We start from the raw sequence: 15,277 nt of genomic DNA on the forward strand, positions 1-15,277 counted from the left end.
ATCTCAACATGAAAAGGATTGAAAATAAAAAGTAACTTCACAATTAAGTACTTTTGACTTCATTATTAATTTATTTTGTTTTTTAAAATTAAAATTTGTTTTTTAATAATTAACCAACAAGTTGTTTAGCCCAAAATCAGATTTAGAAATATAGGCCCAAAAAGAGAGCCTGTAACACTCCGGCCTCGTAATTATATTCTGTTTGCCTGGGCTGGTTTTGTATGAACATATTTTTATAATCTAATTAATAACCTTATATTTAACTAAAATACAAATATTATCCTAACAACTGTGCAAAAACATTATAAACTAAAATAAATCTATGTAGACCTAATTTTCCCTTAATGAAATAAAGTACAAATTAGAAACATAAGTGGAATGTGACTGTTTGATTCAGACTGTTTTTGTTTCAAGAGATTTACCTCTCAAGATATACTCATGATTTCATCAAACAAAGTTAATGAATAGCCACGAACTTAGCTTAAACCATTGTGCTACGTCTAATTTCTAACCAACAAAACCCCATTTCAATGTCCTCGCACATGCGATATATATATATATATATATATATATATATATATATATATATAGGCCAAGGTTCAATGAAGAAGGCCTAAATGTAAGAAAGAAGAGAGAAGTAATCTCATCCGTTGATCTTATCTAATCTAACGGACATGATTTGTTCACGCCATGTTCAACGGATTTTTTCGTTGAACATTCGTGAACATATACAATATTTTTGGGGGTTCTGGGTTTCGACCCCCCATATATTCAACGAAAAAATCCGTTGAACATGGCAAAACAAATCATGTCCGTTAGATTAGATAAGATCAACGGATGAGATTACTTCTCTCTTCTTTCTTACATTTAGGCCTTTTTCATTTAACCTAACCCTATATATATATATATATATATTGAGGTTATGTGAAAAAAATCGACACAAGGTACCTGATCACTAATTTATTAGCAACAAAATACCGCAACTAACACGGTGCAATTGTATCACAAATTGGTAACCGAGTATCGTATCCACAGAGACCGTAAAACGAAATTACTCTATCTATTTTCTAAACAAACTCTAACAGTAAACAGGCAAAACAATAATGAAGGTATTGAGTGACTTGAACTAAAACGCAAATAACAATAAATAAAAACACGTAGACGAAAACAAATATGAAAGACAACTGATCCTAGGGCAGTAAATTCATTAACTAAATCTACGTAATTAATCTATTAATCCTATGTACCAATTTAATCCAGTTATGATGAGAGATCACTTAATTAATCAATTACTCTCGCTAGAGCAGCAACGATCGTAAATTAGTAAATTCTCTATCTCCGTTAGGTCTCAAGAAAATCTACTAACTCCCAATAGCTCCTAAGAATAGCTCCCTATGATCCACCTATCTCCGCTAGGTCTCAAGGTTAAAATCATATCATACATTCCTGAATCCACTAAACAGTTATCTCCGCTAGGTCTCAAACCGAATAGCTAAACATGCAAACTATTGATCAGATAATTCACAAGAAATCAAGCACCAGGAATTATGAATCATAAACTGGAAGGCACAAAGGTATTAACAAATAAATCACATAAATTCAATCAACTATTTACAAACCCTAGAATCAGCTAAACGAAACTAGCCAGACATAATAAAATAAAACATAAACATAATTAAAAAGAACGCAATTGTAAAAACTGAATTGTATAAAAACCGAGAATGAAATAATTGTAGCGACTTGAATCTTCAATCTTGATCCAAGCCTTGAAAACTAGAAAGCAATAAAATTCTAAAGCTATAAAACTAAAATATGAATGCTCGGGTTCTGGGTACATCTAGATAGGTCAAAAGAGGACCTATTTATAGTTTTCAGACTTCCTTCGGATCACCATGGAAGTTGCCATGCAAAGTAGAATTCTAAAAGTAATAGAATCGTGTAAAATAAGGCAACTTTCCAGCTGGATGCGCGCTCCGGAAAATACTACCACTCTTACCGACTTCGCAGCTCTCGCCAGAGGAATGGATGTCACCTGGGTCACGCCAGAGGAATTGATGATTTCTCTGACCTCGCCAGAGAAATGGGTCGCCAGCGGAATGGTGATTTCTCTGCTATCGCCAGAGGAATGGTGATATCTCTGGCTTCTTGATTTCTCTTACGAGTGTTGACTCCTCTGGAGATTGATTTCTCTGACTTTTCACTTCTCTGCTCTGCATCCAGAGAAATGGCTATTTCTCTGCTCTGACTTATGAGCGCTGGGCTTTACTTCTCTGGTGCTGGCGCTTCTCTGCTCTGGAGATGTCGGTTCCTATGGAAAACGCCAAATTCATCCAAAATTCTTCAAAATTGCATTCTTCCGTCTCGAAAGCCTAAATCTCCTGCAAAGCATAAAATACACCATAAACGCACCAATTTCCAGAAGATTATCTTAAAACACGCACATACAAACCCTTAAAAATAGAGTAAATTAAGCATAAATCAGTACCAGAGAGGAACCTGCAGCTCTTGACCTCAGCTGTATGTTGAGTTGCTATCCAGAGGTAGCAAAATGGACCCGGCCCAGCCGCCTCATGGGCCGACCCCTATGAAATTAGCGGTCAACTTTTTAGCCCGAAAATTTTCTGATTAAAAAGTTGATCCCTAATCTCATAGCAATAAAATAAAGTAACTAAATGAGAATGTTGTGTTACGGACACCTAACTATTATCCAGGTCAAATTATCAAGCATGGAGATTTTTATAACTAGACAATCAATTAAAAAATATGCAAAAGAAACAAACTCAAATAAAATAACCCACAAATAAATTTCAAGAGATAAAACTGATCCTAGAAAATATAACGACTCAATTAAATTTATGCAATAAATCTATTAATGCAAATATCAATTTAATCTAGCCTAAATGAAAGGTGAGAATACTAGCTAATCACATATTCTCTCTCGAAAAGTTTATGATTGTGGATTAATAAGTTCTCCATCTCTATTAAGATTCAAAGATAAACTTATTAACCCTCCATTTATATTCGATATGACTCACATATTACGCATTCCTGAATCGGTTGAACATGTTGGAAATCCTTGACATCATCTAATGATACGCAGCGAAAATAACAGTCAAGAAAAAGATCTAGATTTACAATTGATTCATGTGTAGAGATTACAAACACACAACAATAGTTAAAATAACTTACTTGTTGTGTAGCAAACAATCCTGTAGCAATTCTTCTAGTAATCCTGCAGTTGAATCCACTACTATGGTATCCACGCATATTGCAGATTTGATGCAGGAATAATTCTTGATCCACAATTCAATTAATCTTCGAAAGCTAGGAAATCTCTCAATCCACAATTCAATCTTCGAAAGCTAGGAAATCTCCGATTGAATTCTATAGTGCTCTAAGTGTTTTCTCTCTTGTGATTTTACGTATCTCACGTGTTTTTATCTCACAGACAAAAGAAATATATTCCTATTCTTATAGGAATAAGACACGCCTGTAAACCCTAGGTTAAACAGGTCGGGCTTTTCTTTTGTCTCCAATTAATTAATTCAATAGTCAAACTATTTACTAATTAATTAAAGCTTATTAGAATATATCAAATATATCCTAATCTAGTCCATATATCTTTCAATCTCCCACTTGGACTAGCATTAGATTAAACACCAAGCACTATCTTTGCACCCTTGAGCGAATTAACAATACACATAAAGTGTGACTCAATAGGCCTCCATTATCGTCGATAATCAAATTAAAGTCTACACAAAACTCCTAGACTGCGTTGTGTAGCGAACTCGATATATGAAGAACGTTTACGTGGATTCTGTAAACAAAACCTTTATGCGAAGATATAGGAACATCCTTTCATTCACGAACCACTCGATAGAGCCTAGAATTTGCCATTGTGTCTTTCTAATAGCTCTATCAATTTCTCTCATCTTTATTAAATGACCCATATCGATCATGTTCAACATTTTAAAGTTCGAACATATCAACTACACTGGCCAGTGACTTAATGGTCAAGTAATATAGAGAAACTGAGTGAATGTATTGCCAAAAAAGGAAATGAGACATTTAGAGTGAGACAACCCAAAATAGAAAATGAGACATTTGGAATGGGACGGAGGGAGTATATTCATAACAGTCAATTGACGGTTTAAAGACGAACACCACACAATATATTTTCTCATATATTGTTAGTACATTGTAACTAGCTACAAGTAATACCATATTAGATATTAAATATAGTCTAGTACGTTAATTTTACAAGTCGTTGTTCATAGATGGTGTTCGTTATGTTCACGCACTAATATTACATGTTCATACGTTCGTTTATTCAAAACTACAACTATATTGTCCAGGTTTGCTAATAGTTTAAGTCATATATCTTATTGGTAATCAAGCAAGAGAGTTGCTAAGGAATTAATAATTGCAAACCTTTTCCAAATCATTACATATTTTATTAATTAGTGTTGATTTTTATATGAACAAAAAAATAGATTACATGAACAATAAGAAGAAACAAATTCTAATATATATAGTTTTATCCATCCATCCATTCCACAATTCGATGCTATTTAAATATGGAAGTGTGTGTATATGAAAAATGTGAAAGACACAAACACAATGCATTGTAATGAAGACAATTCGATGAAATTTAAAATATAATAAACATCTAACTGAGGGAAAAATTGATTGAATAATATCTTTTATTTATATTGACAATGTCTATGATGTCAGAACTAATTACATAAATGTATATTGATGCAATGGGTAAAACTTAAATAAACCCTAAATTCAAATGCATTAAAAAGTTGCAGAATAATCCCAAATTCCAAAGACACATAATGTATAAGAGACAATTCACATAAACAAAAATAGAAAAGCATGAACAAAAAATATAAACTACACCAACAATGAATATGAAAGAATGAACATTTCCGCTTCTCCATGAATCCTTGCGTCATCCTCATAGTTGCTCCGTTTATAATTCATTTACATGGTCTATCGTGCACGTCCTTATCAGTTTGAAACGAATTTACGTTCTACACTTGTTCTGTTCATAGTAACAAATTATAATTCATGAAATGAATTTAACCATATAACCCATGCACATAAGGGCCAAAATTATGAACAAATATTCTGACCCATGAACAAATGTATTGAAACTTATAATTTACCCATGAACAACATAATTGAACAAATGTGCCAACATAAATGAATATGACAAACACGTACATACGACATATTTATGCATAGACCTTATATTTTAACAATCAATGAACAAATATACCAATCAAAGTATGTGAAATCAATAAACATATATACTTAACTAAATATATCTATGTATTACTCGTACAAGAACATACATGCTTTAAATTCCATCAACAATAAGAAGAATACTAATACCATGCAACACAAACTCGAACATATTTTACATAAAACGATGAATGAATAAAGAATAAAAAAATATATTTCTCATGAATAGTATTGTCATTCACTTTGAACATACTAAATTAATTCCTGAATAACATCTACTAATAACTTGAAGCATCTTCTCCTGTAGCATCAATGGCCACATATTTCAATAGGCTCCAACACAAATAAAGGGAACAATTGTTCAGACACACTAAAAGAAAGAGAAAAATAATTTTCTAATAGGAGCTATATTTTCTATTTGAGTTTGAGATTTTAAAAAAAAATCTCTTACCATTTGATTTCGTAATGAGCTATATTTGCACAATAATTCACCCAAAATACCGATAATTTAATGATTTAAATAATAGCACTTTTTAAGTTATAAATAGAGTTAATTATAGTTTATGGCATGATCTTTGGGCTAAAATAAGTTGCTAAAATAGTCCAACTTTTGAAATATTACAAAAATAATTTGATCGTTAATGAATTTTTGTGTAACTTTTTTTTTTGAGGAATTTTTTTTGTGTAACTTGATATCTTTATAGATAGAAGAGTTTAATGAATATATACTAAATTAAACCGATTGAAGTTTCAGTAACAAAGCGCAACTTTGACAAGACATTTTCCCTCCAATTATTTAGAGGTCGAGTCAATGTAGAGGAAATTAGAGAATATAATTATTGATCTTTTAAAAAAAACACCGAAGTTTCTAATATTTGGATCATCAACCCCTTGAAAATATAATGTAGAAATTAATTGTTTTAAAAAAATTATTGTAGGTCTCTTCAAAAAAAGTTAAACGATGAAGACCTTTATGTTAACACTGAAGTCTAATGTTCAAATCACATCGCTCTTGTTCCCGTTCTCCCATCCCCCGTTAAAATAATATTCCCATCGTCTCACTTTAAATGTCTCAAAATTATAGAACAATATTCTTATAATCTTAAAATATATTTAAAGTGAGACGGAAGGAGTAAAAGACTTACTGGAAGGACAAGGGCATGGGAGGGGTCCTGTTGGGATTAGGATCGATCTGCAAATTTGTCATTTCTTTTCAAAAAAAATTTTATTCCATTTCTGTCAAAGTAATTTTGACTATTCGGTTTCAAATTAAAGTATTAATTTGTGGTTTGTCTTTATACCTCGTCAAGTAAAGTAAGTAATATCCACTATTGACACTAATCGAACAGAAATCCCCAATTTATTTATAAATGATTCACTCGTGTTCAAATTATAACATCATCGTGTATCTCATATGCTATATTTTTTTTCTTTTAAACATGACTATATGCATTACATAGTTGTGCATATATATATATATATATATATCAGATTAGACATGCATATGTACATATATAGATTTTCATTAATGCTTACTCCGTCCTCATAAAAAATATCCCCTTTTAAATGACACATATTTTAATAAAGTAGTTAAATATATTGTGAGTGGAGTAAATGACCAATTTTATTGTGAGTGGAAGACTTACTAAAAATAGATTGAATATATTTTATATGAATAACGAAAATGGCAAATTGAATACATTTTATGAGAATAGATAGAGGGAGTACTAGTTTTCTCAATGTTCAAGCATACCAATTCCTCTGTTCTTTCGCTCAAAAAAAAAAAAAATTCCTCTGTTCCCGCCAAATTTGTGGCATTCAATTTCCAAATCCAATCCTAAAGCTCTTAAGTTAAGTCTCCAATTAAAAGAATTATACTCCAAATCCAATCCTATAAGTCTTGAAGGGGTGAATCGCAATGTATCATATCTTTGTTTTTGAAAAAGAAAATAAAGAAATAGCGTTGGCGCTCATTTTCCATGAAGGTACACGCATTGATGCGGTGGCGACACGTTTGAGCTTGATTTCACCAGGTGGTACTCCCCATGCATGCACATCGAGTTTTCTCTAACTCCCAATTTCATCTAAATATATTGCCATGATCGATCGAATTCATCCAATATATCAAATGAAAACCCTAGTGGAACACAAATTCTCGGATTTCTACAAGAAATGGATGGCCCAGCTGGAAGATCTCCTCGAGCTCCTCCTCGTGGCGGTGAAGGAGCCGCCGCAGGAACCCGGCTGCGCTGTGGCGGCGATCAGCAAGGTCACCGCCCACCACAAAGAATACTACAAGTTCAAATGGGCCGCGGCCCACGACGACGTGCTGGCCTTCTTCAGCGGCCCGGTTTGGCTGAGCCCTCTCGAGACGGCCCATCTCTGGATCACCGGGTGGAAGCCGTCGGCGGCGTTCCGGCTGCTGCGGGCGGCGTGCGGCGGCGCCGTGACGGAGGAGCAGGTGAGGAAGATCGAGCTGTTGCGGGTGCGGATGAAGGCGGAGGAGGAGAGGGTGGAGAGGGAGATGGAGAGGCTGCAGGTGGCGGTGGCGGATAGGAACGCGGTGGAGATGGTGAGGGGGAAGGCAGCGGCGGCGGCGGCGGTTGGGGGGTTTTTGGGGGGCTTGGAGAGAGTGATGAAGATGGCGGATTGCGTGAGGCTCAGGACGTTGAAAGGGTTGCTCGAGATTTTGAGCCCCATGCAGAGTGTCCACTTCTTGGCTACAAACTCCTTGTTTCAAATTAGGGTTAGGAAATTTGGGATGAATATCATTGAGACCACCAACTTAGCTTCTTGAACCATTCCAACTGTATATGTAATTCATCAAATATTACTTTCAAGATATTTAGCGACTTTGATTACGTAGAAATGGTACTATGTTAGTAAATTAATGATTTAAAAATGCATCACCTTTTACTCTCCTTTTTCATCCCAAATACCTTCTCACTACCCTTATAATAAAACTCTTGGAGATGAAGATGATGCTTGCTATCATAAAATTTTCTGTCAATTTACGGATATTATAACAAAATAAAATGGGTTGGTGCCACAAAAGCCCCCTACGCCTTACTATACACGACCATTCTTGGTTATATATGTAAGATGGGTAAAAGTTCACATTCGAACATTAATAATACATTCGAACTTATGAATATGAACATTAACAATATTATAAATATATTATATATCTAGTATGAGTTTGAATTGGAAAATTGAAAATGCTTTTATTATGATAAAGTTTTAAGGTAATGGTTCATTCTGGCTCGTATTATTATCAAAAGGAAATTTTGTATTTTTACATGAAAAGTGCGAGGATTGTACGAAAAATTTGCACTGTACGTTACACGAATTTTACAATTTAGCGTAATTAATGTAAAAGTGTAATTTACATTGTTGCATGTATGAAAATTTTCATGTAATCATCGATTTTTATGTGCAAGGGATTAAAGTGAAAAATGATTACTGTGTTTATGTTTTTATCCACACGACGATGGCTACAATTTATATATATATATATATATATATATATATATATATATAGGCCAAGGTTCAATGAAGAAGGCCTAAATGTAAGAAAGAAGAGAGAAGTAATCTCATTCGTTGATCTTATCTAATATAACGGACATGATTTGTTCACGCCATGTTCAACGGATTTTTTCGTTGAACATATGGGGGGGTCGAAACCCAGAACCCCCAAAAATATTGTATATGTTCACGAATGTTCAACAAAAAAATCCGTTGAACATGGCGTGAATAAATCATGTCCGTTAGATTAGATACGATCAACGGATGAGATTACTTCTCTCTTCTTTCTTACATTTAGGCCTTTTTCATTGAACCTAACCCTATATATATATATATATATAAATTAACAGTATTAAATAAAAAAATTTGAAGATCGCGTCACAGGAAACTCGAACCTAAGACCTTTGGCCTTAAACATTAACCTCTTACCGCTTAGCCAATACACGCACAAAATGACTACAATTTCTTATTACTATATGTCATTGGCTATTATAGGGTGCCACTTGTAAAATTTTATGTCAAAGTATGTGAAAATCATGACAACGAAACACAGTTTAATTGATAATAAGACATTTCTCCGTAAGGAAAATGAGGAATCATCATCATCATCATCATCATCATCATTATTATTATTATTATTATTATTATTATTATTATTATTATTATTATCAACCATAATTGTCATTGTATAATATATAATAATAGTTGCAAGTTATGTGATCTTGCAGGTATATAGAAAAAAAAAATCAATGAAAGCTCTGAGAATTTGTACATCCATCAATTGAAAGAATCATTGCAATACAGTTTACACTTCTTGTCTCTTTACAACATATCAATCAATAAACAACTTTCATATTCATCACATGATTCAGATCTCCAATATTTAATGTTACATACATTGCAATAAAAAATTACAACCACTGAAATATAGATGGGCATTGCAAGCATAGTTATTTTGAAGGTGAACAAAATTATATAGGAAAAGAATAAAATAATGTGAATCATAAGAATAGGATAATGAATGAAAGAAAAAAGGAACCACTTGTGGCGCTCAGTTGAAGGACAGCAAAGGTTATATCTTATCGACAGCTTCGCCTTAGTAAATGAATGATATACAGGTGACTTACACAAAGAAAGTTGCCGGAAAATCAAGCCGCTTCCGCCGATAAGATCTCGAGCTCCGCCCACCACAAAGGAGAGAGCCTTGGCGTTGCCAACTCCGGTGATATGTCAATGACTTGTTTCAACATCTGGATCACTTCCCTCATTGAAGGCCTTTTATGCGCGTCTTGCTGAACGCAGCACTGGATCACCTCGCAGATGACTTCGAGCTCGTTTTCTTTGTGAGATTTCAATGTTGGATCGACCAAGCTGCTGAAGTTCTTCCTATCGATCAACAACGGAGCCGCCTGACAAAAGTTTCAAGCAATAGCGTTTGCAGAGCTGTCAGATTATGTTGTATAACAAGGTGTTCACTCTTTAGGTCATAACTTTAGATAGATTGAACAATTTTGAGCTTGTTCGATCTGCAACTTTAAGTGACACAGCCTTTGAAACATTGCAATAATGTCACCCCCTTTAATTTATTGCAAATTATCACCTCCAATTTATTCCGATCACCGAAAGGTTGACATGTCGAGCGTAATACTAATCGAACTGAAAATACTGAGACTGCACAACCGCATTCTGGCAATGCCGGCTTCGGTGACGCAAGCCACGTCAGCTCTCCAGTGACATTATCGCGACGTTTCAAAGGTCATGTTAAAATTGCAAAATGGGTGAAAGTCCGTGCAGTAAATAGCAATTAACCCTCTAACTGAATGCATGCAGTAAAAGGATCTAAAAGACGAACCCAGTTCATGAGAAGCCCTTGCTCTTCCGAATAAGGAAGCTTTCCGGATATTGTTTCCAGCATCAAGATTCCAAAGCTGTAGACATTAGTTTCTGCATCAGCAAGCGGGGGCAGTTCAGAGTGCTCCGACTCGTTTTCTGCAGGGTTCTTTGACTTGGCTACGAGTTCTCTCCAAAACCCGGCATCTGCAATCTGAAAAGGTTTTTTTTTCCGTCCAAGATGGAATTAGAAATACGTTCATGATGTTATTTCGTGGATAAATTCGAGCCTATTGAGGCAAAATAGACTTACTTTAGCAGCATAGTCTTCTGTTAGAAGTATCTCTTTGGAAGTGAGGTTGAAATGAGGAATTGGTGGATTGAGCTCATGCATGTGTTGAAGGCAATAACCGGTTCCCATGATTATCCGTGTCCTTGCATTCCAATCAAGGTGATCGAGTTCTTGAACTGGACGTAAAAGAAATATTCAACGCTGTTAAACACAATAAAGGGTGCAGACATATATTTATGATTTTTGTGTTGCCAAGAGATTTACCGTGCAGATGCTCAAAGAGAGAGCCGTTTGGAGCATACTCAAAAACCATCATTCGGGTGAAAGGATTGTCCTCCTCACAGTAACCAATAAGATTAAGGAAATTTTTGTGGTTCAGCCGCGACAAGGTATCAATCTGTGTGGCGAAAGCAGAATGAGAAATTTAGAATAATTTTCTTTTTGGAGACCATCACTTCTACGAAGAATGAACTCGAATTATCTGTGCTTACCTTCTTCCTGAATACTGATTCGGAACGCTTTGACCAGTCTTTGAGAGCAAGTATGGCAGTTGAAGCAACGGAGATCTCGACTCCACTTGATAGAGTTCCCTTGTACACTGTGGCTATACCATCTTCTGCCTTTATAATATTGCTGAAATCCTCACATGCAGTTTCCAGCTCAGGTCTGTTCAGCTTAGGAACCCCTAAAGACAAAGCACGTTCAGCTATAAGCATGTAAAATAAAAATGACGAAATACAGAGAACTCATACTCCTAAACTGAAACCTAAGCTATTCTCATCGTGTGGAAGAAGCATACCTGTAATGAATGCTTTCTGCAACTGCCCACTCAATCCAGTCTTCCAAGGACGAATAGTTTTTGCGGCTCTGCTTCTGCAGATGACGAGCATAATTGAGGCAACGATGAGCAAGAAAAGTAAGATCGACAGCCCTATAATAAGCTTCAGGGAATGCCCAGATTTTCCACCGGTTGGTTGAGTGACGGAAGGAGGTGATGGGGCAGGAGCTGGTGCCCGTTTCTTTGCATTTGGAACAGCAGGAAACGACCCACTACTTCTGCTTGGAATGGCACTGACACTTTCCAGTTGGATGGGAGGCACGACATTGGGGGGGAGGGCAACAAGATTAGTGGACTGTTCAACTAGTATGCGGCGCTGGTTGGTCCGGTCGTCTACATTCCATCTGACAGATGACTCCGGTAAATCTGGAAAATACAGGTTTCACTTGTCACAGGTAAATATATAGATATCATCGGTTTAAGAAAGTAAAGGCGGGATCTCATGGAAACCTATGGCACAGGCATCTGGCTGATTATGCAATGATTCACTTCCAAACTTGAACCTTGATGAAAAACGACATTCATTAAATAACATTCAATACGAGGAAGACGAAACTAGCATAAATTTACACAAATGTTCGATCACTTACAGTTGGTATAGATTGAGATAATGAAGTATGGCCCCTCTAGCTGGTACCTGGAAGGGATTTGATTTCTGTGATCGATCCAGAATACTTTGCCAAGTGCTGTTCGAAAATTGAATATTAGGATGAAGTAAATAATACAACAATGTTTATATGCTTCAAATGTAGTGACAATTCAAGAGAGAGCTTAAATATAACTTGAACATTTGTAATATATATTAGATTGAAAATACACAACAGTTAATGCGAGTGTATCACTGCCAACCTACAGGATAAAACAAAGCAATTCTCGAGCAGATAACTGATACAGCAACAAGAAAACAGTGGACATATGAATCATCAATATGCGATAAAAATCATAAAATCTGATAAATCAATATGCGATAAAAATCATACTCTGAAATTTACATCTGAACTAGGTAGGCATGATAGAGAAGCAAGGAATATCTCACCAGCGCCCGAATTTTCTATTCATGCAGCCAACTCCAGCAGCAGCTGCATGTATATCATTGCACTTTCCGTCACTTAGCAAGCCACGTTTTCCAATCTCAGAAGGAATGCGTCCTTCAAAACTATTATTACAGAGCAACCTGGAGCAACAAACAGATATACTCTAGGTGAATCATACTGGTTGAAGTGACTTAAAACATGCGACACTCAGAAGCATATACATACAAACGTTTTAGGGAATGCAACCGTCCTAATTCAGTAGGAACTGTTCCAGTAAACTTATTGTTCCTCAAGTCCAAGACTTCCAATGCAGTAAGCTGCCCAAACTCGTGCGGAATGGTGCCAGAAAGACGGTTCTTGGATAGGTCACTAATGATCACAAAAAAATAACAAAACATTATCCAAAAATGTTTCCTTTTTTATATAAGCATTGATCTGATAAAGCAATCCTCAAGTTCAGACCAGAAACTCTGCAAATCCTATACAAAGATGAGCTCAAATTCTAACAGAAGGAATAGATTTGCAAGAAGAAACAAGATAGGAGATCATCAATATCTGGAATTCGGATATCAGACACTTAGCAAATACGAGAAACTGCTGCTATTAAATCGCAAGTTCTAATAGTATATGAGCATAAACATAGTTGAAACTCACAGAACTCTTAAATGAGAGAGATTTGCAAGCTCCGGCACCAATACCCCTACCAAGTCTTGTCCATTGAGATCCCTACACACGACATGATTTACAATTATAAAACACACTAAATCTGTACCAACAACAGAAATACTACTAACTACATTTGAAACAGGTACAAAACATTCAAAGTCCTACTGAAGATAATCAGCTAACACAATACGGACTTACAGCATATGCACTTTACCGTCCAGACAATGAACACCCGACCAAGTGCACGGGCTACAGTCATCTGGATTCCAATTCGCTAAAGCTCCAGATGGATCAAAATCCACCTTAGCTCGAAACTGCAGCAATGCATATCCTGAAACTCCAGTTCATCAAGTCAACACAACGAATTTCCAAACATAAGTAATCAATCACCCATGCCGGGATTTAAAGCAACATTAGTACGGAGAAATCCCTCATACCTTCCGGATTGAGGGAAGAGCAACCATGAATTCTCAATACAAGGACTAAAAATGCGAAACAAAACAACTGAGCTCCACAAGCGGTCCATCTACCGCTCATTGCTTGCTGAACCATTCGTTATGGTGGTGGAGGCAGTTTCCTCTGCCAACAGCCAGGACTCTATGCAACACAAATACACAAAATTGTGAACTTTTTTAGTGCATTATCGCCTCTGAGCAATAAAGAATCACAATCTCACAAGGGTGACAAATTTTTTCAGCTCGTCAACTCAAGATTAACTACAAATATGCAAGCTCGGAACTAGTTCACAAACACAATCTAAAATAACAAATTTAAACCATCAATTTTAGCCTCTTTAGATTATACCTCCGTATTCACGAACAACGGCATAACCTGGCTAAATTGTCTCCGAGATTCAAGCTTCAGCTGGAAAAAACAAAATGCAACATAATCAATGGCATTGATTCTTGAATACGAATGAAATGCCCAATAACAAGGATTATTCTACTACCCCTTGTACAATCATATTGAAAAAAGACAGAATGTGTTCTAAAAGAATAACCTTTGCAGCAAGCAATCCATGAAAAAGCAAAGAGGCATGAAATGAAAAGGCACGCAGAGCAAGACACAGCATCACAAATATGGCGCAACAAATTCTGAACTTCGGAAAATACTAGTAAATTTCCAAGATTCCAAATAAACATAATTGAAAAGGGATATGATGTCGAATAATAATGCGACGATCACGGGTTAAAAAAATTCTTCTCCTGCATTAAAAATTGCAGCTTGGAAACGATTACGCATAGAAAATTACAGAAACAACAAAAAAAATTACTTAGTCGGATTGGAATTGGAGCGTGATTTTCTTGACTACCCTTTTCAGGATGATCTCAGAGGTTGAAACTCTCCTCGACCATCTTTTCTCTGAAAGAGAAGGGAAGTGGGGAAAATCTTTCTCTCTCTTCTTTTCTCTCTCTAAAGAAAAACAAAAGTTTGTTTTCGTTCATTCTCTTCTCTCCCTTACGCCCCCCTCACACCACCAGCCATTCTTCTTTTGTTTATTTTTTATTTTATTTTTTAATTTTTTAGAATAGTCTCTTTTTTTAATGGGTGGAAAGATTGTTCAGTTCTCGTATTTTTTAATTTTCTTGGTTTTTCGTTTCCATCACTTTTATTTCTATCATTTAAACACTCATATTTTCATTGTACTATTTACATATTTATAAATAATAGTATATAATATGTTAAAATTTAACTCTTACATTGATCTTGTTAATCGCTTAATCTACTAATGCAAATACAAATAGGTAGTAATTCATAGTTGATAACTAAACTATCATTGATTTAAACGATACAAAAATCAAACTATAATTCACAGGAGGAAAATAAACTTATACATCG

General features: G+C 35.4%; 2 protein-coding genes across 2 annotated transcripts; one reads left to right on the plus strand and one right to left on the minus strand.

The window, feature by feature from the left end:
• Positions 1-7,061: 7,061 nt before the first annotated feature.
• On the plus strand, positions 7,062-8,050 carry LOC131008479 (protein DOG1-like 4). Its single transcript, XM_057935352.1, has one exon. It carries the CDS (start codon positions 7,352-7,354, stop codon positions 8,048-8,050), a length of 699 nt encoding a protein of 232 aa, XP_057791335.1. The 5' UTR covers positions 7,062-7,351.
• A 1,558-nt stretch (positions 8,051-9,608) lies between these two features.
• Positions 9,609-14,915, minus strand: LOC131013493 (protein MALE DISCOVERER 1-like). Its single transcript, XM_057941600.1, has 15 exons — positions 14,712-14,915; positions 14,243-14,302; positions 13,876-14,035; positions 13,637-13,769; positions 13,427-13,498; positions 12,998-13,141; positions 12,775-12,912; positions 12,329-12,424; positions 12,189-12,241; positions 11,700-12,104; positions 11,392-11,585; positions 11,165-11,297; positions 10,922-11,076; positions 10,631-10,822; positions 9,609-10,187 (listed from the first exon to the last, which is right to left on the minus strand). Exons 3-15 carry the CDS (start codon positions 13,988-13,990, stop codon positions 9,927-9,929), a joined length of 2,091 nt encoding a protein of 696 aa, XP_057797583.1. The 5' UTR covers positions 13,991-14,035; positions 14,243-14,302; positions 14,712-14,915; the 3' UTR covers positions 9,609-9,926.
• Between the last annotated feature and the right edge of the window lie 362 nt (positions 14,916-15,277).

The sequence above is a fragment of the Salvia miltiorrhiza genome, chromosome 2 (genome assembly GCF_028751815.1).
Source record: "Salvia miltiorrhiza cultivar Shanhuang (shh) chromosome 2, IMPLAD_Smil_shh, whole genome shotgun sequence".
In the NCBI taxonomy this organism is placed as follows: domain Eukaryota; kingdom Viridiplantae; phylum Streptophyta; class Magnoliopsida; order Lamiales; family Lamiaceae; genus Salvia; species Salvia miltiorrhiza.